The 27508-nt window shown below is 43.4% G+C and overlaps 1 protein-coding gene across 1 annotated transcript; it reads right to left on the reverse strand.

Moving 5' to 3' along the window:
- Positions 1-1080: 1080 nt before the first annotated feature.
- On the reverse strand, positions 1081-27403 carry SMARCE1 (SWI/SNF related, matrix associated, actin dependent regulator of chromatin, subfamily e, member 1). Its single transcript, XM_033169033.1, is given in 15 exon segments — positions 1081-1196; positions 1199-1324; positions 3599-3809; positions 5876-5977; positions 8820-8914; positions 8917-8991; positions 11556-11570; positions 11573-11626; positions 11629-11727; positions 12404-12533; positions 13588-13668; positions 19066-19170; positions 24896-24939; positions 26065-26107; positions 27277-27403. Coding segments are annotated over 14 exon segments (1227 nt in total). The 5' UTR covers positions 26072-26107; positions 27277-27403; the 3' UTR covers positions 1081-1113.
- Positions 27404-27508: the final 105 nt, after the last annotated feature.

Raw genomic sequence — 27508 nt, forward strand, 5'->3', positions numbered from 1 at the left:
TCGTGTTCCACCACTGCCTTTGCATCAAATCGTTCTCAGGAAAGGGATCAAGGAGCATCAAAATGGCGGTGCTGGGAAGCCCTCACGGATCCCACACGGCTCCATAGAGCCCCAAGACTTAATGAAGCTGTATAATGCAGCTGCATTTTCAGTGGGAACGGTCTTAATCACCATGTGCCTGGGGAGAAACTGCATTCTGGTTAAAGGCCTTTCTCACATTTCAGACTTCTGAAATATTACATTTCATCTCCGTTTCAGATTTTCTTTTACAGACAATGAAAAAGGGGAACGTTAAGAGCAAAGAAAGTGTCCTGCGATTGTAGCTCTTATCCTGATCTTTCCATGTTTTCATGCAAAGTTGTGTAAGATTTCCCCTAACAAGTTCTTTTTTTAAAAAAAAAAAGTTTAAAACTATGAGGTGTGTGGTTTTGGTTTTTTAAGTGTTTTGGGTAAAGAGGAAATAAAACAAGGGGTTTAAAAAATAAGCTCAAAATGCAGTTTTGTGGAACAGAAACTTCCTTTCTTCACAAAAACGAATGGCAATTTAATTCTGCAGGAAGGAAGTTCGTGCTTTTTACTGATAACCAATTTTTAATGATACATGAAAGGAATGGAAGCCTGGAGTATCAGTTCCACACACAATTTTAAATAATGTGGAAGAGGGAGAGTGAATTTGGCAGAATTTATAACTTAACAATCTGATTCGAAGTTACCAAGTCTCCAACTGAGAACAAAGGGTTATTCAGATATGTGGATGCTTCTCTAAAACACTCTATATAACATTTCCCTGGAAAGAGGGCATAAGGAAATATTAAAAAGCAAATCATAGAGCAAAATTGCTTCCTTGAGAGAGAGTGACAATGCAGTTGTGGATTATGATGCAGCTGCGTGCAAGCTGTGATCTGCTTCTGTGCCAACTGATCGCTCTAAATCCATTCATCACCCATGGATATCAGATGTTACAAAAAGTTAAAATGCCCAGTAACCATTTGGTGGTGACCAACGTAAAGCATGAAATGAGACCAAGAGGAACCTACATACCACCTCTTTTCTATCCCATGCTGTTAATTTTTGCTTTTTAAAAAGGGAGATGCATGAAAAGTAGCTACGTATTTATTCTTTCTTTTCACTGTCTTCCGGAACCACCGGGTCAGCTGGGGGTTCCTCGACCATGGCGCTGTTGCTTTCGGAGCCGTGTTGCTGTCGCTCGTTCCTTCCTCCGCCATGCTTTCGACTCCTTCCTGGCCGCTCTCCTTGTCTTCCGGAGTGGATGTCCCTTCACCGTTTTGCTGGCTCTCAATGGTTTCTTCCGCAGGAGGCTCCTCTGCCATAGAAACAAGTTTGCCAGTGAGATTTCCCCTCCTTTGAATTTAGAAAGCTTTTCAGGAGAACAACTGTAGGCGTCCAAACAACGCATGGCGCGCCCAGAAAGAAAAGAAAACAAAGCAATCCTGCTTGAGAGTCGCTATGCGTAAGATGGGTATTGTTTGTAGATTCTTGGGGCAATTGTTGGCTTGTAGAGCCTAGGTTGTGTAACAACCAAGTATATACAAAGGGGAATTAATATTTGGTAATTTGGCAGACTGGTTACTTATCACAAGGATATGGCTCAGTAATCATATAAAACAAGGTACGGAAATTCAGAAACTGTTTTAATCACCGTTTCCCCAAATCCTCCACCTTATCCAAGGTAAATTCCACCAGCATTGTTTGAAACCTCCCTAGCTGGCCTGCTGCATGAACTCTTTATTTCCCTTTACTGAAAATGTGCAGCCACCCTCCAACCATTGGCCGGACTGCTATGATGTCATGGAATGAGCATTCTGAAGGCTAAGGAGTTGATCTGCCAGTACAGGGGCTTAGGGGCAGGAAAGGGTTGTGAATTGTTGTGGGGAAAAGGTGAGGAGGCATCACTACAGCCATGGTAATCAACTGCTGGGCTGAGTGAATGAAAGGGGAGTGTGCATTACAATGGGAAACCGATTCAAGGAAGTCCAATTCTGCACAGATGTTTCCCTTACTGACCTATTTCTTTGGGAGGTGTTGGCACAACCCAGTTCTTGCCTTCCTTCTGCCCCAAATTAAGCTGTGAGCAGAATCAGGATGGCGGAGAGGCAGAAGTGCTTTCGTAGTCTGCACAAAAAGAGGCAATCCCTATCAACACCACCCTCCTAGCTCCAAGAAGTGCAAATACTACCACTAATACTACTAATTTTATTATTTATACCCTGCCCATCTGGCTGGGTTTCCTCAACAATTCTGGCTGCAGCCCCTGCTGCCTGGCTGCATAACCCTTCCAACTGTATCAGAGTTATGATCATATTCTTATTTAAATAACTTTTTTATTGGGCTTTATAAATAAGGAACAGGAGTAATAAATGATACAAATAAAGAGACCAAGTCTCATGTCATTTGTGTATCACAAAAGGAGCATAATAAATCTGCAGTGATATCTACAGCATATGGTTCATTATTAGTGGTCAATGTTTAAGTTCCTAGTTTGTGAATTGGTTTACGGTAAGCAAAAACAATAACAAGGGGAAACAGGACAGAACAGAATTTGCATACAACGTTTAACACATACCCAAAAGCCTAATCAGGAGCCCTGGTGGTTGTGCTGAGATTAAGAATGAGCAATAGTCATTTTTAATTATGTTACCAATGAAACAATATAACTGTATCTGAGTTATGAGCAATGACGAAAGGAGCAGGTCTACTATTTCCCCATAGACTTCTCATAGAGTTCATTCTTTCAGTCTTGGTAGCTCAGTCAGTAGAGCAAGACTCTTAAATCTCAGGGCTGTGGGTTCAAGCCCCACGTTGGGCAAAAGATTCCTGCATTACAGGGGGTTGGACTTGATGACTCTTGGGGCCCCTTCCAACTCTACAATTCTATGATGCTAGGATTTGGGGGGCTCTTCACTCTCTCCCAACAAGGAAAGCATGTAAGGAAATGTGGTTTCTCTATTCTATCCTTCACTGAGAGCTTTGTTTCCCCTTGGCTGTGGGGTGGAGTCGGAACTAGTTGTTACAAAGCCTCAACGCTGACTAAGGGACCCCTCGTAGGCAGACTTGTTTTCCATTGAACTATCAGCTGCTGACTATTGCTTTGGAGCAGCTCCACAGACCCCGAGGCATAAATCGAGGAAGAAGCCCTGCTCTAGGCACCTCCTCTTCAAGGCCTGACTACACCCAGCCTGACTGCACAAAGTTCAGGAAAGTTCTTCCTCTTTTTCTTACTGAATAGGAGACTTTGTTCTGAATGAAAGTCTGGCTGTATCATAAATGGCAACTAAAGACAAGCCCTGGTTATTAAGTCACTGCAGAGTTCAGTCTTCCTGCATCTGTGTCACCAGACGTGGCTGTAACCTGGTCCCTCAGTGATGTGCGAGACATGAAAAAAGGGGAAGCCACTGGTTGATGGGGAAGCCTATTAAAACTCAACTGTGCTACGCGATACAGACTTCAGATCCTTTAAGAAAAGGCTCAGCTTAAAACACCAGCCCTTCTCCCAACCTTGGCTACATGCCCCCCTCATCCACCACTGCTGCTTCAAGGGAAGCCCCCCCCCAAACACCTGGGCTTGCCACATGATTACCTGCTTCCATCGGGGTGCTCCCCTCTTCTTTCTTCTCCTCTGCCTTGCTGGCTGCTTGCTCCTCCTCGGCGCTTGTACTGTTCTGATTGCGCTCGGCTTGCTCCGCGGCCTCCTTCTCCCTCTCCTCCTGCCGCTTGCGGGCCTGCTCCTCGGCCTGAGCGATTTCGGCCGCTATCTTCTCCATGTCCACCTCCACCTTCAGGCTGCACAGCTGGATGTGGGGAAGAGGAAAAATCACGTGTCACTTTTAAAACCCAGGCTCTCTTATCATCTTGGGGCTGCAGCCCAAGTCCTGTCTCCCCTCCATGGAGTCACTAGGCAGCCTTAGGCAGGGAATTTTCTGCCAACTTCAGTCTCCCCCTCCCTCCAATATACAATGAGGGAATAATACATACAGCAGAAATAAGGTGCACAATATGTATGAATAAATCACACGGTAGGTGTGATTCATATACACTATCTTAGATAGATATCTTAGCACAGAATCAAAGCCAAAACCCAACATTTGAGGCAACTGCAAGCCACCTGTGCTTGCAAAGCTCGGAAACTATTATTCCAAAGAACCGACAAGCTTTGTGTGTTTCAGCTGTAGCTTAGCTTACAAAAAAAAAAAACACCTTTAAAATTAATTTGAACTAGTCCGATCTATCACTGCTTGGTTCTGGTGGTGGGAATAGTCCAGGTTCACATCTTTACTTAAACAGGATTGGTATGATTCCTGCATCATTGAGGGGCAGTATTTCAAGATCAGTAGGAAAATGAGAGTACCCCTAAACTGCTGTACGTATGTGGCAAACTGCTTTCTGTGGAAAAGTGACATTGTTTTTTTGGATGTTATTTCAATGAGAATCTGAATTTCACACCTTCAGTTTTCTACAACAGCCAGACAGCAACTCCCTAAACCTTCCCTGTAGTGTTTCAGCTGGTCAGGACGGGTCGCAGTACCGAAACAGAATCACTTCCCTTTGTGAAACAACCATTTCATTAATAAAAGGAATCTGGCCAGCATCAATGAGTGTGCAGTTTAGTTTGGGATGTTATGTGGGGCTGGAGCAAAAGTAAATGGTTCGCCAATCAGGTCAGTGGTTCGAATCCTCGCGACAGGGTGAGCTCCCGTTGCTCGCGGCTCCTGCCCACCTAGCAGATTGAAAGCACATCAAAGTGCAAGCATATAAATAGGTACTGCTCTGGTGGGAAGGTAAACGGCATTTCGGTGCAATGCTCTGGTTCGCCAGAAGCGGCTTAGTCATGCTGGCCACATGACGCAGAAGCTGTATGCCGGCTCCCTCGGCCAATAAAGCGAGATGAGCGCGCAACCCCAGAGTCATCCGCGACTGGACATAACAGTCAGGCGTCCCTTTACCTTTCCCATCATGAGCTAAGAGTCACCAGGAAGCACAGGAACTGGGTATGTTGGAGGTGAGCCATCATGTTCATCCACGTTGAATATTGTGAGCCACACTGAATCTTAAAAGCTGAGATGGGCCTCGTTTTCAGAGAGGTGATTAATATGCCTGGGCCTCAGACTAAGGTGTGTTGGGCTCACGAGAGAATGCTCCCCTACTGACAATATTCCTACACATAGTAAGCTAGAAGGTTAGTGAGAAAGGCCACCTGAAACCCAGCATGTTAGGGAGAAGTCTAATCTTCTATTTGAAGGTATATCCAGCAATGTGAGTCTTCTTCTCCGCAAACTGCCTTGGCTAGCTCTTATGAGGAAAGTCTGTGGACTCTTTGGCCTGTATTTATTTTGTCTTGGAACTAGACTACCGGTGCAAGATGCTATTTCCCCTTTGCTCCTTCCAAACCTCTGTACAGTAATACCTCTGGTTACGAACCGTCATCCTTATGCACGCTTCAGGTTACGAGCTCCGCTAACCCGGAAGTAGATGCTCCTGGTTGTCACCTTTGGAGGCCCCATTGGCGAAAGCGCGCCTCAGGATAAGAACGGTTTTGAGTTGAGAATGGGCCTCTGGAGGTACCACTGTACTGGGAGGCACCATATTTAGAAAAAGTGAAGCCTTGCTTCAAAGGAAACTAAACCTACCCTAGGGCTGATATGCAGCAAAGGACAAAGTCTCAGGCTCATTCCCTAGTCTTTCCAGACAAAAGAGCTCATGGGACCAGATGGACTTAGTAGTACAAAGCATTAGAAAACTGCAATGGCAGAGGATTTCAGCTCTCCCTCCTCTTTGTTTTGGGGAGTCATACATCAGCCCTTGACTGAGAAAGCCTACTAGTCCACGGAACAAGTAGAAAAGCTCTGCAGAACCCTACCCTCTTCAGCTCATTGTTAAAGGATTCTGTACTCTCCAGGAACTTCCTTTTCTTGTCCTGGTGACGTTCTTCTATCTGCAGGAGCTCAGCTTCTAGTTTCCGCTGTGAGTGGAAAATCAGATTACAAAGTGAGCACATAGCTCTAACAAAACCATGTTATTCAAATGTTCATGCAAAATACTGCTATATTTGAGAGCGGGGAATTTGAAGAAAAATATGCAGATCCTCTGCTTTGAAATAAAAGCAGATGATTTCAGAAACAAAACGAGGCCAAGTAACGTGAACCATTTTATTCCATTGGCAAACACCTCCCAAGAAATCCTTGCCACTCTTTTGCCTGCGGGCCATTTCAAACATCCCTCTGCCTGAGACTTGTAAGAATGGTTAGAGCTGAGGCCTCTTCATGGGATCATAATTCTAAAGAGCCATATTTGGGATATGTGTATGTGGGAAGGTTTAAGACTGTAGTATAATCATGTCCTTAATTTGTGCTAATAAGGAAGTAAAGTTTATTTTTGGCAGCACACCAGTGTGCCTCAAACGCTTTACAAACAGATTATTACACTCCAGCCCCAAGCTTAAAGACATTGCAAATGGCTGTAAAAATCCTAATTTATCTGTGCTTTAAAATAAGACTCTCTCTCTCTCCATATACATACACACATGCCTGACTGCTTGAATGCTAAGATCCATATTTTACAAGTCCTTCTAATATCAACCGAGTGTGTCCTGGTGACATTTCCATTTGTGTGCCGAGATGGTCCACATACCTGTGAACTCTTTCCCAAGAGATTTGTCAGCCTGAATGCATTTGGAAGGTGTTAGTTGGGCTGGCTTTTTAGCCACACAGTTCAGAAGGTACAGTGCTATTTTGAATTTAGTTTTAATATGTACATATGGTGTTTCTTGAAGTATACAAAGGAATTCTCAAGGTGTCCTCATAGCTAAGTGTAAGCTCTACCCAAGGACTTATTGGTGGTGGGTCCAACACTGTGGAACCAACAGTTCAGGATCAGGCATTATACAGTTGCGCTAAAAAGAGGTGGCTCATTTTACATCCTTAAGATATCAATGACTTCTCTTCTTCTCTTTCCATAGTTCATTTTACATATCATAAATCCCTGCATATTTTACAAAAATTATACCATTCAGTATTCCATTATTGCATCCATCAAAACTTATTTACACTGTTGAATTTATCTTAATGCTGCCAATGTTTTCAGCATTAATGCTGCCAATGTTTTCAGCATCAATAAATGTTTTCCAATCTTCTCTAAACGTACGTTGTTCTTGTTCTCTTATTCTATATGTTAAGTCTGCAAATTGTGCATATTCTGTCAACTAAAGTTGCCATTCTTCTTTGGTTGGGACCTCACTTGTTTTCCATTTTTGGGCTAACAAAACACGGGCCGCAGTAATAGCATACTTAAATAACATTTTTCAATACCTGGGAATTTCAGTCTGAATCATCCCCAACAGAACAGACTCTGTTTATTTTTTTGGGGGGGGAATTATTTTTAAACATTTTTTTCAGTTCATTATGGATCATTTCCCAATACTCTTTTACCCTTTTACAAATCCACCATATAGGAAAGAATGTTCCCGTCCACCTCTTTGCATCTCCAGCACTTATCTGATTCAGTCTTATACATCTTAGCAAGCATACTTGGAGTTAAATACAATCTGTGAATCATTTTCAGGTAGTTCACCTTCAAATAATAATATGCTGTAAACGGCAAGTCATTTTCCCAGTTTTAAATCTATTTTGTGTCCTACATCTATTGCCCAGTGTGTCATTGAGGCTTTAACAAGCTCATCTTTTGTTTCCCAGTCTAATAACATATTAACATTTTAGACAAAAGTTTCTCTTTGTTTTTTAGAAGTTCTTTTTCGAATTATGAGCTTTGGTCTGAAAAACCATTTCCCCCCCTATCTAATTTAAACATTTCATGTAACTGATGGTATTGTAACCAATCTGTAACTTGGCTCCTTACATTTTCCATTGATTTCAGTTTAGGTTCCCGCCGCCCTGTACATACCATTGTTTTTCTATCCTAAATCTTGGAGAAAGAACACTTAGTTCACATATTTAGCAACTTGGGAAACAAACCCTAGCATGCAGAGAAATTGCCTTTGGCAGTTTGCATGATAATGAAAAGTTGCAACAGCGTCTTTAGAAAGAGCGGCTCCTAGTTTCACCTGGTTCAACAGTTGCATCTCTGTGACAAATTACAGCATGTACGGGGATATTTAAAGAGGTAGTCCAGACCTTTTGTTACATGTGATCTCTCTACAGAAATCGTCTAAAGCACTGAATGTCGGGCCTTGTCCCCAATCCCCAAAAGTCAGAAAGAGGTAAATTGTCTGTGTGTGTGTGTGAATCATATGCCCAGGATATGTGCTCAGCTACTTCAAGAGACTTATAGGTTCTCCCCAAGCTGCTTTTTGAAACACATGCATGTTTATAGCAAAATCCCACCCGCCTCAAAGACACACTTGCAAGAAGAAGCGGCAAAGAGATACAAATAATGATACACGAGTTGTCTGGGATGAGGTGGAAGAAAATAAAAGATAAACAAATCATTCAATTCAAACATGTCTCTAAACAGGAGCAGCTGCTGTGCTCAAACAATTTCAGGCACAGGAAGTCCAATATTATGGATGATTTCAGAGCCCAAGGACAGAACAAAGTTCAGCATTTATAATGAAAAAAATACTGAAGGTATTTCAGATTTTTCTTCCCCACCAGCAGAGAAAAGGTCCCCTCCCTAGCAGAGCTAGTGACAGGTCTCAACAACGGGGAGATTTTACTTGAATAACAGGTAGAATTCAAAACACGGGGTGGGCGGGCGACAGCTGCTGTTATAGGCACAGGTATCACCCGGGCGCATCTCACATGAAAAGCTATTACGTTTATTAAGCGTTCTCATATAGCCAACTTTACCTGGTGAACCATTAAGGACTGGACTTGGCGTTTGAGAACCTGCATCCTTGCCGTAGTGACCACGGATCTGACATCGGGGACGACGCTTTCACTAGAATCTCACTAATTAAGCGGTGATTTCTCTGGAAACGGGCTGTGGCAGTGTGCTTCATAGAAAACCCGTCGTCATAATCTGAAACAAAATGTATGCAGTAGTTACGTTATAGAAGATACCAGTGCAGTTTGCAGTTTTACCACTGCTTAGCTTCACAGGTAACACTGGCTAAGTAACTTTGGGTTGTATCTAATGTCAAGTCCTCCTCACTAGCAGACTCACTATATTAATGGGCATGACTAACTTATGCTTATTTCAATGGCTGTACCCAGAGTAGGACCAAGACTGGATACAACCTCTTGAAGTGTACAGCTCTGTTCAATCCATTCCTTTCTGTCACTTTGCTATCACTCCCAAGAATCTCCAAGTTTCCTGAAATCCTGAAGCTTGGCTTTGTGGAATGCTCTGCCTTTGTTAACATATTTTAAGGCACCAGGCAAAAACATTCCTCTTCTCCTAGGCCTTTGGCTAATTCAACAATCCATGGCCTTTTAAACTGTGTGCGACTCGTATGCTGTCCAATGAGTTCAGGACTGAACTGATATTTGAACAGTGGACAATCCAGCTCGTGCCTTTAGCCACCATGACCCACAAGCTCTCAAACTCAATGTTTCCTGTTCAAGTGCCACGAGATGCAGGTTCTTTCTCTCATACAGAAGCCGCAGAGGGATTCACAATTATTAGGAAGCCAACTACATTGCACTCTGAAGCACATTGGGTCAGAAGAAAACCTCGCTGTGCTCCGCAAGGCTTTCTGCCATGTTAGTATGCGAAGTACTGCAACATTGGAATAGCGAAGAAGGCAACCTGTAGGAAGATCTAGCCTAGGGTCGGACAGCCTGTGGTCCTCTAGCCAGCGTGGCCAATGGTCAGGATGATAGGATCCTATTCTATCTCTACATTAAAGAGTCTCTTCCTTATCATTCTGTTTATGCAAGTGATCATGAACATCATCATCCTTGGCTGCTACAGAGAGTGAGAAAGGAACCAAGCTGTGCTTCACAGACAGGTGGAGCACTGGCCTTTTGTTGTTGTTGTTGAGAGGAATGTATATGCGCCATCAATGAAGGAAACGGGAAGGTAGGTTTTTGTGTTTGCTTTTCGGCAGAAGCACAGCAAGCCCTCGCCCTGTCATCTTTCCCAGCACAAGTCATTACTTAAACTGAATGGCAAACTTGCCGCCACCCACCCATCCTCCCCTAGCCAGAACCACCTACAAACAAACAAAAGAATGGCCAGAGACAGTCAAGCACCAAAGGGCTTTTTAAATTTTTGCTTTGAAGAGGGGGAGGCTAAATACCGGCTATGGGTTTGGCCTCGTATCTAAACAAAACTTTATTTTGGATAGGTTTCACCGAGGAGCCACCCTGAATTTCTAGCCCATCCCTCCAGCCAATGAGTTCAGATTGATAAAACGTTGGATGTCTGACAGCAGCAAGGCTAGCACTTAGTCTGGCCCGAGAAATAAAATGATTGCGCACTCAATATGATGCCTCACCCCATGCTTAATTTCTGCCATGAGAAGCAGCAGAGAGAAGTTTATTTGTAAGTCTTATTATGCCTCCTTAAACCTCCTCCCTGAAAATCCTAAGTGGTGTGAGGGCTTATTGTGGTCTCATGAAAGGCATTCTGCACAGGGTTTGCGTGTTCTCTGTTACCCTCACCCCAAGTTGGAAGGCTGAAATCCTGGCAAAAGTATAACAGTGAGATGTTTATTTATTTATTTCTCTTTCTCTTTCTCTTTCACTTACACACACACACACACACACACACACACAGCAAGACAAGGTGTTGCAATGTGAGAGCTGGAAAAATCCATGTTTCCCTGCAACTGAAGAGTTAAGAGAGCTAGGGTGATTGGATCCTATTCAGCCACTTCAACAGAGCTGTGAAATTGCTGCAGTAAAGCTCACGATTTGGAAAATGTATCAAGAAATGGGGATCTGGCCCTTTTCAAGCCTTCTGAAGTTAAAAGACCAGACACGTACGAGAATGTGATGGGGATTGTTCCTGCGGGCAGAGAAGGATGCTCCCTCCAATTCCCTGATCTAGGCTCTTTGCTCAGCATCCCCGCAAAAGAATGCATTTTGATTCTGCCAAGATTAAGCAGCTTAAATGTTCAGCCTGGACAATGAGGTCCTCCTCTGAGGGTCTTCTGCTGGTTCTCTCACTGTGAGAAGTGAGGTTACAGGGAACCAGGCAGAGGGCCTTCTCGGTAGTGGCGCCCTCCCTGTGGAATGCCCTCCCATCAGAAGTCAAGGAAATAAACAGCTATCTGACTTTTAGAAGACATCTGAAGGCAGCCCTGGTTAGGGAAGTTTTTAATGTTTGATGTTTTATTGTGTTTTAATATTCTGTTGGGAGCCACCCAGAGTGGCTGGGGAAACCCAGCCAGATGGGCGGGTATCAATAATAAAATATTTATTATTATTATTATTATTATTATTATTATTATTATTATTAATCAAGCTGCTGGGGGTGAGGGACAAGAGACTGATTTGGGACGAGTAACTGCCCCAAGAGTTCCCGGTAAACAATTCTATTGCTAAGCAGCCTTTTTGAGTAAGAAGTTTCAGCTTCCCCACCAACCCCCTTGACGTTCCTTATGGGCAGAAAGCACCACACCTGCTACTCCTGCTTACCATCTGGGTCTTCGGCGGCTGGATGCTCATGTAAGGTTCGCCCTTCTCCATCCGGGACTGCCTTTGCCGGCTTCCTCCTCCAGGGCGGCTTCGGCGCGGCTTTTCGCGTTGATGTAGGCAAGGTAAGCGGGTGAGTTATGGTAGGCCTTCATTGACTCGTTGTACTCTATCTATAGTTTTGACAGATACATTTTAAAAATCTCAACCGAAACAGTTTCCCTTGCCCTTGGGGGAATCCTTCTGACTAAAGGCTCCTTGCAGGAGAACAAGGACAAATTTCACACGAATCAAGGGGTGGACAACATCTCAGGGCAGCTTTACTGAGGTTCAACTGCTCTCCTCTGCAAAGGTCTCACAGCCAGAGGCAGGGCAGGGTGTCATCTAAACATTTCGGTGCGCGTCCATATATAATGAACAGCAAAGGGAATACAGGAGGAGTGTGATGCTGGGAGGAACTGGAAGAGGGAAATCTCATTAAACTGTGCTTTATTCCAGGTGCCTTTAGAGTTGGGGGGGCAGAGAGGGACGGCACACAACCTCGACTCAGGTTTAATCGAAGGATTTGGTGTTGTGTTTTCCCCTGGGTGGGCTCTTTTCAAGCAATCCAAGTATCGTGTTTCTACCACACTTTCCTTAAAACTCCTGGGAGAGCTGGGCTCGCACAGCAAAGAGTTGATTCAGTTTCCTTCCTCAATAACTCTCTCGTATGTGTCTGCTTTATCACCTCCTCCTCCAGAGCTAGTCTCTCTTTCTTTTTAAAAAAGATTTTAGCCTCGTGCGTGCACGTGTGTGAGAGAGAGACGTCCAGTGTCATTTGGGGAGAGAGAGAGGGATTTCTTCCGTGTACCTTTCTGCTTCATATTCATTTAAGTACTCTTGCTTCTCTTCATCAGTGAGGTCTCGCCACATCCCTCCAATGATCTTCCCAATTTCCCATAACTTCAAGTCAGGATTGGACGCCTTCACTTGGTCCCAGACCTTAATAAAAACATCTGTAGTAAAGCTCCAGCTAACTGAATACTTATAAAATTAAACACATCTATTCTTTTTTTTTTTGCTGTTAATATCACTACCAAGACTAGTGTCTTTTCTGAGAACTATCATCACAATGCAAGGCTACATTAAGACAGTTTTTTTTTTTTTGGCTATGCTATGTCCACTGTTTGATTATTTCTCTGGGGCAGGAAGTCAAGAGTTACGACGTTTATCCACTGCCTGGTTTAATTCTCAGCCGCACAGCATCTTTTCCGCCAGTCTTGCCCTTAAATCCTGCATTACGTTTCTTCTCTTTTTGTCTTAAGAGAGGCCGCTGGATGAAACGGGTGTTGCTGTTTTTTTTTTTTTAAAAAAAAACCAGAGATGGGAAGGCAAGTAACACAGTCGTCCTCCTGGCTCAGTGACTCCTCGACAACGGATTGCATCAGGCGCTGTCCTAGGTGCTCATTTTAATCAGGAAAAAGCTCACATTTTTTAAAAAAGGGGGAGAGAAAGAGAAACAGAGGAATGGCGCTGCACCCTCTTTTTTTTTTTTTTTTTAAAAAGAAAGTGGTTTTAAAAAAAACAAGAAAAAGAAAACACACGGACACAACTTTTCAAAAAAGCAAAGTAGGTCCTATTGCCACTACTGCAAAGTCCAGCTATCGAGCTGCACCAATCCTGGATACTTTTAAAACAGAAAAGTATGTCAACAAGTCACCAGATGCATCCTTGTTAGTAGAGGGGGGTGGTAGCAGTTTTAAGCATTGTCTAAATATTCAATTAAATGAAGGTCTTCATTTGTCCCCCAAAGGTACGGTGGCCAAGTTTCGTCCTGTAGAGAAACTAACTCCCCACCCGCTCCATTTGCATGGTTCGCTATTGCCTTCACTGTGAAAAGAGAAGACAAACTGCATTCTTAAGTTTTCCCTTAAGGAAAGAAAAACAAACACATTCAAGCACACTTTTAAGAACCACCATGAAATATGTTAAGCACGAGGTTAACGTGGTTTTGAGGACTGCTTACTGAAATTAAGACCAAGTGTTCTGTACCCACCTTCCTGCTGTATCTCATGTAGGGCATGAGTGGCTTATCTGGAGGCTTAGGGGGTTTGGGGATTGTGATACCCGATGATGCCTAGAGAAGAACCAAATAAAATCCACTGGTTATCTTATCTCAAACATTTGCGAACCACCAAGACAGGCATTTGCCAAGAGACGTACACAGGTAAGTGAGACACAGGTGCAGGTAACATTATTAGCTCTCATCAGAAGGGTTATATTCTCCAGCACCCTAGGTCGGGAGTACTTTCTGACAGCACCTCAGATGAATTTGTCAGTACAGAGATTTCTAAATGAAAGAGAAGCAGATTTTTCTCTACTTGACGAGTGGCTTGAAAAGTCCGTTTTCACTTTCTAATGAGAGCAGCTGTTACTCTAACCAGCACTAAATACCTGAGGCTGCATCCACACCTGCCTCACCCCAGCATTGGAGCTAAGCACACCCCTTTCGTAGCCTCCACACCCACAGCTCTACGGGGATTTGACTACTCCTAACTTCCAACGGTTTGTTGGGATCGTTTCATGTTGTGAAATATGCGGCTCTCCCATAATCCACCTGCAGCGCATAGCAGAGTATGGGTGATGCTGTGTTTGACAGGGCCTTTCTAGACAGCTATGATCGTTTAGGGCAGGCATGGCCAAACTCGGCCCTCCAGCTGTTTTGGGACTACAATTCCCATCATCCCTGACCGCTGGTCCTGTTAGGTAGGGATGATGGGAGTTGTAGTCCCAAAACAGCTGGAGGGCCAAGTTTGGCCATACCTGGTTTAGGGGAATGGTAGTCACTGCTCCGAATCCTGGGCATGCCCAATTTTGACTTCTTTTAGTCTGGCTTCTTGGGGATAGTTGGATTTTACAGCGGTAGCTTCCTTAGATCCCTCCACGGAACCACAACCCAGGAGAGCATTAGGGATACTTGCTGCCATAGGCACAGTGGCAAACAGGGGTCAGGTTCAGGGGTGAATGCAACCTCAATACTAAAGAAAAGAGACAGGTAGCTTTAGGAAGAGGCGAGAGAACAGAACGGAAGTGGTATGGATAATTCCTTTCACTCAAGGCCTTCTCAGGTTATACTTATTCCATTAAGGCAGGCAAGGGTGGGGAGAACCCAGAAAACGTATCATCACAACAAGAACTCTGCAAGGTTGGCTCCCTCAACCTGTACACCACATGAATCCGAATTTCACTGTTGGAGTCCAAATTAAGACTGCGAGTTCCTGGAGGGACCTTTGTCTTCCTTAAAGGTACAAACCGCCAAGCACCTTGCCTGCACTCAATAAGAAAGAAAAAGAAAGACACTAAAACAAATAGGTGTTATTGGCTGGCAGCTACACAGTGCCTTCCTTTCTATGATTTATTTTCTCGTTTCTGAAATACATTATTTGCACAAATATAACCTCTCATCCATCCAAGGCAAGCTGACACTTCGTTTGCATTATCTATAGTTTGCCAGAAGGATCTAACTCCTCAGTCTTAACACGTTTTTCATTAAAAGCCTTGGCTTCCATACTTCTGCTGAAATGAGTGCAGCATATTTGTTGTTTTTTTTTAAACCAATCCAAATTTATATATTGTTTGGTTGTAGCAAAATCTCTAAGTGGTCCAGTGTTCTGTGTTCATGTGGGGATTGAGTGCCAACTATATTAAATGGACCACAAGGGAAGTTGCAAGACTCAAATTCCCCAAACTATTTCTGATAGTGTGTAACTCTGGACAATGGAATTCTACCATACTAAACTATTATGTTCCCACATCTGGCAATTGCTTACAGTGCCAGAAGCTCTGACTTGTACCACCATCTCCATGGGCTTCTTGTTCATTTCAATGGAAGAAACAGATCAGCGCACACCGTTTCTCAGCTCACGTGGATCTCCTTTCCATAGCAATTAATGGGGCAGCCTGCATGAACAAGATTCCACCTGCACCTTGCAGCACATACAGCTGTCCTGGAACTGCAGCGTTTAAGATGGAAGGCATAAAAATACAGACAAGTCTCTGCATGGATTTCAGTTTTAGAACAGTAAGGTCAATCTCACAGAATGTGGCAGGACCACTAAGCCTGAGGTAAAGCATGTGTGGCAAGCTTACAAGATCAGATTTCTAGCATTCCAGAAGCACTTCGATTTTTTTGTTTTGTTTTGTTTTGATGGGAGGAAAAAAAACCCAGCTTTGCTCCTGCTCATATTTATGAAATGCTTTGAACCAATCAATTCATACACCGCTTCCAGTGAAATATCTATATATCTTTATCTATCTATATATAAGTTTTGAGGTGTATGCATTAGCAACTGTATACAGGTACATGCACACACATAACAATGGGCCTGAAAACATTCAGTGAATTAATGCTTATAAATCAATAGGGGTTTTTTTCCTTAAAGACCACATATATTGAAATATACACGGCAGAGAAAGGTGTAAATGCTCATGACATATATACAATGGATATCTGTGAAACATAAAAACCTGTTTTAATCTGAACCTAAATTCAGATTTTAAAAGTCTTTGGGGATAAGATTTTTAAATGATGAATGGACAAAAACTGTATTTGGGAAAAACACACAGAGACACCTTAGGATGATCTTAGTAACGTAAGAAATCCTTCCTATGAAATGTGACTTGAAAGCATGAAGGGCCATCAATTCCCCGCCATCGTATTGTGTGCCTTCTGTATCGCCTTGCCACATCAATCTACTTCTGATCTGAGCAGCGAGGGCCAAAAGAGGGCTCTCTTCAACTTACCAAATGAGTGTTGTGTTGAGCTGCATACGAACTCCACAAGGGACATGAGAGTCCCTTGAGAGTTGCACACTTCGGTTTTGGGGCTGCTAGGGGCAGGCCAGGACAGCAGCTACTATGCAATCCAGCCTTGCCCAGCTCAGTATCATCCATTCTTTGGATTACACCACCCCTGGCCATGGTGTCCATAGCCGATGGGAGTTGCAGTCCAAAACCCCTGGAGAGAACCACACTGGGGATAGCTGATTTGCTTCCTTGTTTGACTGTCCAGCGTGGGTGAACACTGTTCTAACACAGTTATCGGTTACTAGCAAATTCCAGAAGAGCAACTGCATTTTATTAATTTGTTAGCTAACTTATAAAATGCTTTTTCAAGGTATGTTACACATGCTCCTGGAGGGGCATGAGAGCCACTTCCTTATAGTGTTATCCCCGCCCCGCCCCCCGGTTCCTGTGTAGAAGCAGGCAGGGAATGCATGAAATGAGCCAGGAGTGGGATTCTTTCCCAGACCTATGTTGCTCAGCTTGGGAGTACAATAACCAAGGGGAAAGGAAGCATGTAATTAAGTCTGGCCTTTATTGACCCGTTACTGCCACATTATCAGGGGGGAAAGCATGGGAAAGAAGATCTCACAATGATGCGGTCACTACAGCAGCCAGATGACATGAGTTAAGACTAGCCTAGGTGGTAACAGGTTATTATGGAGCATTCTCCACCAGCAATGCTTACAGGCTGTTTCTTTCTGAGCCCAATTCAAGGTGCTCATGGGGCTGTTTGAAGCCCTAAATGACTCAGGCCCCAAATACCTGAAACTGCCTCCTTCTCTACAGACCCCCTTGGGTGTTAAGATTGGCAGGGGAACCCTATTGGTTGTCCCCCCGCCCCAAAGCTCAGGGGTGGCAGCCCGGGAGGGGGCCTTTTCTATGGCAACTGCTAAAAAGTGCATCTGGCATCTTCATTATACTGTACAGCTATTGGCGAATGAAGATGCACTTCTTTACCCCGGCTTTTGACACCAAAGCTGTGTATTTTTAGGGCCAGCTTATGTCTATATTGTTTCTAAACATTGTTTTTCATTTTGATAACCTGCCCTAGGACCTTAGGCTGAAGGGCAAGTAATATATATTGATAAGAATAGTAAAAATAATGAACCCCCCTTTTCAGCTGATAGGAAGCAAGTAGGAAGGTCAACCTAAGGCCTGGGGACCGGATGCGGCCCAATCACCTTCTCAATCTGGCCCACGGACGGTCCAGGAATCAGTGTGTTTTTACATGAGTAGAATGTGTCCTTTTCTTTAAAATGCATCTCTGGGTTATTTGTGGGGCCTGCCTAGTGTTTTTACATGAGTAGAATGTGTGCTTTTATTTAAAATGCATCTCTGGGTTATTTCTGGGGCATAGGAATTCGTTCATTTTTTCCCCTTCAAAATATAGTGCGGCCCACCACATGGTCTGAGGGACAGTGGACCGGCCCACAGCTGAAAAAGGTTGCTGACCCCTGGTCAAGATGGAAGTTCTTACTGCTTCTTTCCCCAATTTTAAGCATCTTTTAGGAGGACATCAAAACTTCACATAATGAGTCTAAAAGTAGTAATGGGAAAACCCAAAATAATGTTTAATTCTGAAGGTGAGCAGGTGCTTCCCCCCTCCCCAATTCTAGAACACAGCTTATTTTACACATGGAGGCAGAAGATGCCAACTTAAATAAGCCCAATAAGATTTTGGACATTCCTATACAGTGGAATCTTAGTTCTTGAATAGCTTAGTTGACAAACAAATTGGCTTCCAAACACCGAAAACCTGGAAGTAAGTGTTCTGGTTTTCAAACATTTTTTTGAAACTGAATGTCCAATGCGGCTTCCGATTGAGTGTAGGAAACTCCTGCAGCCGATCGGAAGCCGCGCCTTGGTTTTCAAACGTTTTGGAAGTCAAACGGACTTCTGGAATGGATTCCATTCATGAACCAAGGTACCACTATACAGTGGTAACTCAAAAGTCAAATGGAATCCATTCCGGAAGTCCGTTCAACTTCTGCAATGTTTGGAAGCCGCATAAGCTGCGTTGGATGTTCGGGTTCCAAAGTACATTCACAAACCAGAACACTCACTTCTGGGTTTGCGGTGTTCGGGAGCCAAAACGTTAGACTCGCAAGGCGTTCAGGACCCAAGGTGCGACTGTAGCTCTAAAACAATTTTCTGCAAATTTGGAAAAGGTCCACCCATCTGATGAAGTAGGCTGTAGCTTCAAAAACATTCCTGCCAAGTTAAGTCTTGAAGTGAACTGTTCTTCTGGAACTCAAAAGGCTGATTTCCCTTGTGCATGTCTATCACTTCCTTCCTTCTCCCTTGGTGCCCTGGCAAGGCAATGTGTGAGCTGCCTCCATGGAAACCACAGACAAGAGGCGCTGGGAGTGGTGCCTGATCTGCGGTAACCGTTTCACCCATATGTGATGCTCCAGTTACCAATAGGCATACACACGAACTCACCCAATTTTTTTTTGGTATGCTTTACAAATAGAAGGCCATTATGTAAAACGTGCACAGTGAAAAAGAAAAAAAAGAGGAAGACTAGGGAGAAAGGGAAAGAAACCACAAGTTATTGTTGTTCATGTTTCATATTGAAAAATGAAAATAAAAAAGTGGTATCAGCTAAGATTCAGAAGAACCTAACTCTAAAGCCATTTCTGGTCACTTCCTGTTGTTTGCCGGATGACGTAATAGTTGATTCTCCTACCGTGGCCCGGCTGTTGGTGCCCGGGTTCCCTCCCAGCCTGTAGTTGTTGTAGGCCAGATGGCTGTATGGATTGTATCCCACAAACCCCGGTGTGCTGGGCATTTGCTGATGGAAACAAATGAGACAAAAACACGAATGAGAAATGAATCCCAACGAGGAGAACACAGAGAAATGAAAATGGTTTGCAGTACAGCATGCAAAAGCAACCGGAAATTTAAACAAGCATAATGAGGTGTTACAGCAGCTGGCTCTCTCTCCCTCTCACAAGAGGGACAGTAAGCCTGAATGAAACCTGTTGAGGAAAGAGGGGTTTCTCTCTTAAAAAAAAAATTGCCACTGCAGATTCTGGATGGGTGTAACCTCAAAGTTAAAAAACTGCCTAGTTTAGATGACAACCTTGAGCTAGGTTAAGAATGTTGAGAACTTAAAGAAGAAAAGTCACTTTATCCAGAGACGGCCACACAGATATTGGCCCATTCCGACCTCTTTTTCTTAATGGTGACACTGATCATTCATAATGTAGGGATCACAACTGCGATCAGGGCAGTGCGGTGGGGTAAGTGAAGACAAGATACAACAATAAACTATACCGTTGTTCACTGCTCATGCTCAGGCTGCACAGAAAAAAGCACTTTGGGTTCGTGACACTCATTCTGATTGTGCAGATAAAATAGAACTGATAGATTCGACAGGATGGGGTACTGGTGTGTGAAAACAGTCCAGATCCAAGATCGCCAGGCATGCAGATCACATCGTGGTACCCTGGCATCTTTACTTGGTCACAAGTGGTTGATAGCAGGTGCGAAATGCACCTGGCGCCTGGCTAATTTCAAACACTGAAAACAGCAGACCTTGGCTTGCTTCATAGCCGGGTCAGAAGATGAGAACTGCATCATGCAATGAGGAGAGGAGAATACAATCCCAAAGCTCCTTGCTGACATTATGTCAAATCATGATTTGGCACTGCATCTGAACCACCCAGTTTGCCAGTCATCTGCCGCCTGGGGGCTAATGCTATGCTCTGTAGGTGAATGGCAAATTCCATGCTGATTTAAATATACATTCTAAACATAATCAATATAACCTTAGAACTATTACCACCCAACCTGCTGGGCTGGGCTCCAGCCAACCAAAATTTAAAAACCAACTACCCTTCAGGTGCTTCTGAAGAATGCTGAAGGAAACTCCCAAGAAAAATGGAGATTCACAGCTCTGATTCATTGCTTATCCAGCTGCTCATGGGGTACAAAAAACCCACACAAATTAGGAAAGCATCTAAGTATGTTTAGCCAAGTAGAACAGTCCTTTATATGGGCGCTCAGTGCACCAATATTTTCTTAAGCCATTTGTATTTTCAAAATTAGTTCACGGTTCAACTTCAGTATTTATTTTGGATCTTTATATTCAACCAAGTAAGACTACAGGTTGCATGTTAACAGTTTATCTAAAATACAAGTTAACCCCCCCTAACGAATGAATATTTAATGGCAGCTGAAAATCCCATAGCTGAGATAGAAATCGTTTGAAGCTGTGCAACAAAATAAATTAAAATCAATTCTTTTTGGGGGGTGAGGTGTTTCCATGGTGTCCAAAACATCCAGGAAGGCATTCCAAAGTCAGACCACTGCCTCCAATAAAAGCACTCGCCCTCGTATTCACCTGCCACACTTCACTTTTCAATGTTTACCTAGCTCTAGCAAGGTGCTAGAGTACACGGAAATATCCCATAATAGGTTGCCCACTTATGTTGCTAGATGGTTGACTAGGATCAGTAAATGAAACATACCTAACTCATCACTACTTAAATGTCTTTATTGCTGGCTTCATTCTGAGCACAATTCAAAGTGCTTCTGTTAACCTTTAAAGTCCTATACAGCCTGAAAGCTGTCAAGTATAAGGAGGGCTGCTTACTCTCACACAAACCTGTCTCCATGGTAGGTCCTCTGTTGAGGCCCTTCTCTGGGTGGCCTCTGCTGCAGTTTAAGTGAGTAGCAACTAAAGAAAGGGCCTTGAAACGCTCTCCCCAGAAGACTGGCACAAAATTTCACATCCTGCTGGCATCAGGAGACTTTTTTTTTAATTTGCCCAGGTCTTTCAAAATAGATTTGCTTTTCAGGCTGCCAATATGCTTTTTCCTGGTTCTTTATAGTTCTATATTATAATTTCAAAATATCCCTTTAAGCCACCCTGGAGGTTGTGAAACTGGCAGGTGATGTATCAACACTTTAATTAAATAAATGCAAAGGGGACTCCAGCCAGCCAGAGTCTCTAGAACGCAGCAGGGAAAACCTTACATAGTTACCCTGGTATGGAGTGGGTGACACAAAATATTTTAAAATTATTTGCAGCCCTGAAGAGAAACTGCCACAGCCACAGTATTTAATCAATGTAATCAGAATTCAGTGCATCAAAAGATCTCAGAGGGCAAGGAACTTATGTTCAAGTGTAGATGAGTAGCCAACAGTTGCATGGAAAAGGTCAGGTGGGCCAAAGCTCAGAATGAACCGGGCTTGCAAGAGAAGTTAAAAATAATAATAAAGATTTATTCAGGTTACATCCAAAGCAAGAGGAAGTTCAAGCAAGTAGTAGGTTCCTTGCATGGATCAGGGGAATGTTGTGGACCTGGTGTATGAGGGGATGCTCATCATATTTGCAGAGGACACCAAATTGGGAGGAGAAGCCAATGCCGCAGAAGACAGAATCAGAATTCAAGATGACCTAAGCAGATTGGAGAACTGGGCCAAAAACTAATACAATTAATTTCAATAGGGACGAATATGAATTCTATACCTAGGAAGGAAGAACCAGCTGAACAAAGAGAAGATTGGGGGTGGGGACACCAGGCTTGCAAGCAGTACATGTTAAAAGGATCTAGGGGTCTAAGTAGACCTCAAGCTGGACATGAGTAAATGGTGTGATGCAGCAGCAAAAAAATGTTAGTGCTATTCTAGGCTGCATCTACAGAAAGTATAGAGTCCAGATCAAGGAAGTAATAGTACCCCTCTATTCTGCCTTGTTCAAACTACATCTGGAGTACAGTATTGTGTCCAGTCCTGGGCACCACAATTTAAAAATGATATTGACATACTGCAATGTGTGCAGAGAAGGGCAACCAAAGATGATCAAGGGTCTGGAAACCAATCCTTATGAGGAATGGTTGAGAATGTTTAACCTGGTAAAGAGAGACCTAGAGGAGGTATGATAGCCATCTTCAATTATCTTAGGGGCTGTCACATGGAAGATGGCGCAAGCTTGTTTTCTCCTGCTCAGGAGGGTAGGAATCGATCCACTGGATTCAAGCTAACAGAAAGGAGATTCCGACTAACATCAGAAAAAACAACTTTCTGACAGTAAGTGCTGTTTGACAGTGGAATGGATTCCCTTAGGAAGTTGTGGACCCTCCTTCCTTGGAGGGTTTTAAAGCATAGGTTGACTAACCATCTGCCATGGATGCTTTAGCTGAGATTCTTGCACTGCAGGCAGTTGGAGCAGATGACCCCTGGGGTCCCTTCCAACTTACACAACTATGATTCTAAGGAAATATGATTGGCACCCCAGTGCTAAACTCATTCAATGGAAGTAAATTCTGCAGAAATCAGCGAGGCTCCTTTCCATGTAAATGATATAGCTGTTGATGGCTAGGTAATGCAACTTTTAATAATGGGGGTTCTATTCTGTACCCTGGTGAATAGGTAGAGTGGGCAAGCAATGTTTAAATCATGGTTAAAGAAGGGTACCAGGTTCTCACACAGCACCAATCTATAGTTAAAACCAAGTCCAAAGCCAACAAGCCGTGGCTTCAGATTATGGTTTGTTTTGGAGAAAACAACCATAGTTGAGCTGCGGGAGTGTTCACATATAACACTAAGCCACGGTTTAATGAACTACAGCTTAATGAACCATGGTTTAATGTTATGTGCAAACCACGCCACTGCAGTAACTAATGACCAAATAGAAATAAAATGTTTAGCAGCACCACAGAAAAAGGGGGAAATAGGATCCAACCAACAGTTCTGTCCAGTATATCCAAACCTGGGCAATTCTCAGCTCTTGAACCACCCCAAGATTCTGTTTTATTCTGTTCTGGAGAAGGTGAACCATGAATGAAACTAATACCCAAATCATTACTTTGAGACAGTAGACTAGGTGCATAGTTTGCAGCCTGAACACACTCCCAAAAGTTGGGCAATAAATATTTTTAATATAGTGGTTTAATAATAAGGGTTTTTTTTTCTTGTAAAAGCAGTTTTGCACATGGCCTTAGTATTTTTTTTTAAAGGGATATGCACCAATTACAGACTCTCCAGATACCTTTCAGTTAGAACATCAGTATGCAGCAATCTGTGGAAACAGGCATGTTCACATTGTTTGGGCCACCAGAAACAAAATGAGTAGGCTGTGTTCAGGTGAGGAGCAAGGAGAAGAGGGAGAACACTTACCAAAAATGTCACTGCATATGTGACAAATGGCCCACAAAAAAATGGAATCAGTGAGCTTTTGCATGAGTAGTGTCTGCAGATGTAGTGTCTGCAGATTGTTTTGCATGAGTAGTGTCTGCAGATTGTTTATTTTTCATTACTTTCTGTTACCACACAAAATCCAGATTAAATGGCAAGAGCTATAGAATGGCACTTTGACAACAATAACATTTTGTGTGAGTTCTACAATAAACTCCCTTCAGGAAGCCCTCTGGCTCTGCAGACAGCACCCTGAAGCGGAAGGCTGAGTTCACACATCACTTGAACTTTGGTTTACGCTATACACAAGAAGCTGCACCAAGCCTTGAGTTTGCAAACCCACTCCACATAGCTAAGGAGGAGGTTGGGGGCCTTCACTTCTATTTAACCACAGCTTCCTGTGTCATCCAAACCTGTGGTCAATACTAAATTTGGTTCAAGAAGCCAGTTTCTGAAAACACAATTTGAAGTTGGCTTGTTTTAAGCTAACTATGGTTAAAAACCATAGACAACATGACAGCTGTAGTAAAGCAAAAGCTTCTTCTCACCTGCGCTAAACAATGGTTTAGCATGACATGCCAGCTGGGTCACAAAGTGGAAACCTGAGGCCTGCATTTAATTCTTACATTCTGCTCTCTAAAGTATGTTGATTGTAGTGTGCTTTCCTTTTCATAGCACACACCACAGATGTTCTGAATGTGTTTACTCAAAAGGCTAATCTACTCTCTTTCCCTAGAAGTGAAAACCTTGTTGCTGTTCTCTGTGCACATCACTTCCACCCTCTGCTACTGTATCTAATAGCTGTAACAACAACCCCCCCCCCCAATTCCCTGCCAAGGTGTTTATACCTCATTCTATGGGAATAACTACAATATACAATTAGGGAGATTCACAAAAGCCTGTTATCACCACACAGATGCTCATAGCTTAGCAGACTTAAAAAAACAGAGCTTGCATTTATCCAGGTTTCCAAAAATGTGTGGTCACAGCTTTTACTAGGTGCTTTGGAGAGAAGCTATGTGAGATTTTACCAGTACTTGGATTATAGATGGAACACGAGATTAAAACGTGTACTTTTACAAAAAATGAATGCCAAATGTTACACTAAGTAAGCTTGTGTATAGTCTGGAAACATAGCATGCAGCAGGCATGAGACCCCAAGTTCCAATTCTTGAAAATGCCAGTTAAAAGCACTCCACAGCCAGGGCTGGCAAAGGATTCTGAGGTATGGACTGGAGTCAGAATTGAATCACGCTGCTTGAGAGGAACCATTTGTCTGATGTGGTTTACAGAGCTCTGCAGTATCTTCTCTGCTGAACTAAAATGAAACCAGGCTTTAGTTTGCAAAATAAGAAAAATACTTTCATACTTACGGTTGTGGGGGCTGGGGTGGGTGGTGGGGCATAGGATGGCCTTTCTGTTTTAAAAAAGAAGGGGGAGAGAGAGAATGATCATGTAGACAAGCTGGAAACCTACAGACTGCCAGGAAAAATTTCAAGTACAGTATCAAATCAAAAGGTGAACAGATGAGGGCAGGGGAGGAAAGTAGAAGAGAAGAAGAAGAGTTTGGATTTGATATCCCGCTTTATCACTACCCGAAGGAGTCTCAAAGCGGCTAACATTCTCCTTTCCCTTCCTCCCCCACAACAAACACTCTGTGAGGTGAGTGGGGCTGAGAGACTTCATAGAAGTGTGACTAGCCCAAGGTCACCCAGCAGCTGCATGTGGAGGAGCGGGGACGCGAACCCGGTTCCCCAGATTACGACACTACCGCTCTTAACCACTACACCACACTGGCTGTGTGTCTGTCATTTAAAGTCTGTCGTTTAAGAAAATACTTCATATAGGAGCGTCCAAGCCGTGGTTTGTAAGCTTGTGTTCGGATCCCAAGAACTCAAAGAAGTGTGTAGAATGAACAAGCCTAAGTAAATTAAAAGTACAACAGAATTTCTCTGTATTCTTCCCTTCTCCTATTCTAACCAAACAACAAAAGGGTGGCTGATTCAGTTGCTGAAGCAATAACAGACTTTTCATGTGACTGCACATTCAGACTGTCACGATTTTCAGGGTTTTGGAAAATTCAGGGTGCACAATTATAATTGATTTGGAGCTCTTGTGCAAATGAACTTTTTGCCATAAGGACAGTGACAGTAACACACTAAGTACGTACAGTAGTTCAAAATTGGGAAGGTTTAGAGCAGACTTTCTCAACCTTGGGTCTCCAGATGTTGTTGTACTGCGAGAGGCAGTGAAGGATAGGCGTGCCTGGCGTGCTCTGGTCCATGGGGTCACGAAGAGTTGGACACGACTGAACAACTGAACAACAAACCCCCATCATTCCTGACCACTGGTCCTGCTAGCTAGGGTTTATGATAGTAGTAGTATTCCAACGATGTCTGGGGACCCAAGGTTGAGGAAGGCTGGTTTAGAGAGTGCAGCTATCATTATCAATGATCCATGGAATGAAATATTGGTGCAATTCTATATGTGGATATGAATTAAATAAGAAAAACACACATATACAGACTGCTGCTGAACTTACTTGACATTTTGGTAGAAAGGTGTTCAACCAGCTGACATTAGATCTGAAAAAGAAAAGTAGGACATCACTATAAACCATGGTCTCTCTTGACACATCCCATATAAGCAGTTGGACCAATGTAGTCCTCCAACATCTACAACTGAAGTGCGTAACTGATATACTGAACAAGAACCATCTATAAACTTCATCGTTTGCAGTACTGAGCTACCTTCTTAAACACAGATAATCCCCTCATTGTTTCAGAGCAAAGATATGAACCAGTACAGGAAAAGTTTATTTCCCGCCCCCTTAAACACCACCCACTTGTGGCGACTTCTTTCATGCGGTACCAAAAGAAAAAGTTGAAACCAAATATTGCAAATGGTTTTCATCTCTAGAGAAAAAAAGACTCTGAATCAAAAAGTGCTTATTTTGTGTAACAAGATCAAAATCCCAGAGTCGTTAAGGATAACAGATTAATTTAGGAGGGTGTGTGTGTGTGTATACTCCCGTTGCTTGGTCCCTGCTCCTGCCAACCTAGCAGTTCGAAAGCACATCAAAGTGCAAGTAGATAAATAGGTACCGCTCTGGCAGGAAGGTAAACGGAGTTTCCATGCGCTGCTCTGGTTTGCCAGAAGCAGCTTTGTCATGCTGGCCACATGACCCAGAAGCTGTACACCGGTTCCCTCGGCCAATAAAGCGAGATGAGCACTGCAACCCATCATCTGCGCCTGGACCTAACGGTCAGGGGTCACTTTACCTCTATCTATCTATCTATCTATCTAATATTCATTATTTACACCCTGCCCATCTGGCTGGGTTTCCCCAGCCATAATATAATATATATAATATAATATAATATAATATAATATAATATAATATAATATACCCCACCCCATATAAAAAAGTTTCTTTTTTAAAATTACGTTAAGCCTTTTGTGTTTTTATGCTGTGAACCGCCCTGTGATCTTCGGACGAAGGGCGTTCTATAAACGCAATAAAATAAATGAATGAACTGAAGTACTGCCAGCTCTGCCTGTCCATCCCTTCCCCAAGAAGAAGAAGACGACGACCCGCTGGACTCAGCAGGACCTACTTCCGAGTAGACCTAATGAGGATTGTGGGGAGGTGGCGCCACCCTCACAGCAGGTGGGGGGAGGAGGAAAGCTAACGGACGCGCAGCCTCTCTCTCTCTCTCAGGCGCCTCACCCAGACTGGGCCCCGCAAACTCACCGGCTCCAACACGGGCCTCGGGCCTCGCTCCTTTGTCTCCAACGAGAGGGAAGCGGCGGAAGCAGGGATGGAGAGAGAGCGGGGAGGGGGAAGGCAGCAACTTCCGTTTCCTCTTCAGCACTTTCCACACAAACCTTCCTCTCGCCCTTGCTCTCTCACCCACTTATCCCATTGCCCACTTTCGAATTAAAAAAACAACACACATCCCAATTTGGGAAGACATTTGCACCTA

This window comes from Lacerta agilis, chromosome 14, assembly GCF_009819535.1.
Source record: "Lacerta agilis isolate rLacAgi1 chromosome 14, rLacAgi1.pri, whole genome shotgun sequence".
In the NCBI taxonomy this organism is placed as follows: Eukaryota; Metazoa; Chordata; class Lepidosauria; order Squamata; family Lacertidae; genus Lacerta; species Lacerta agilis.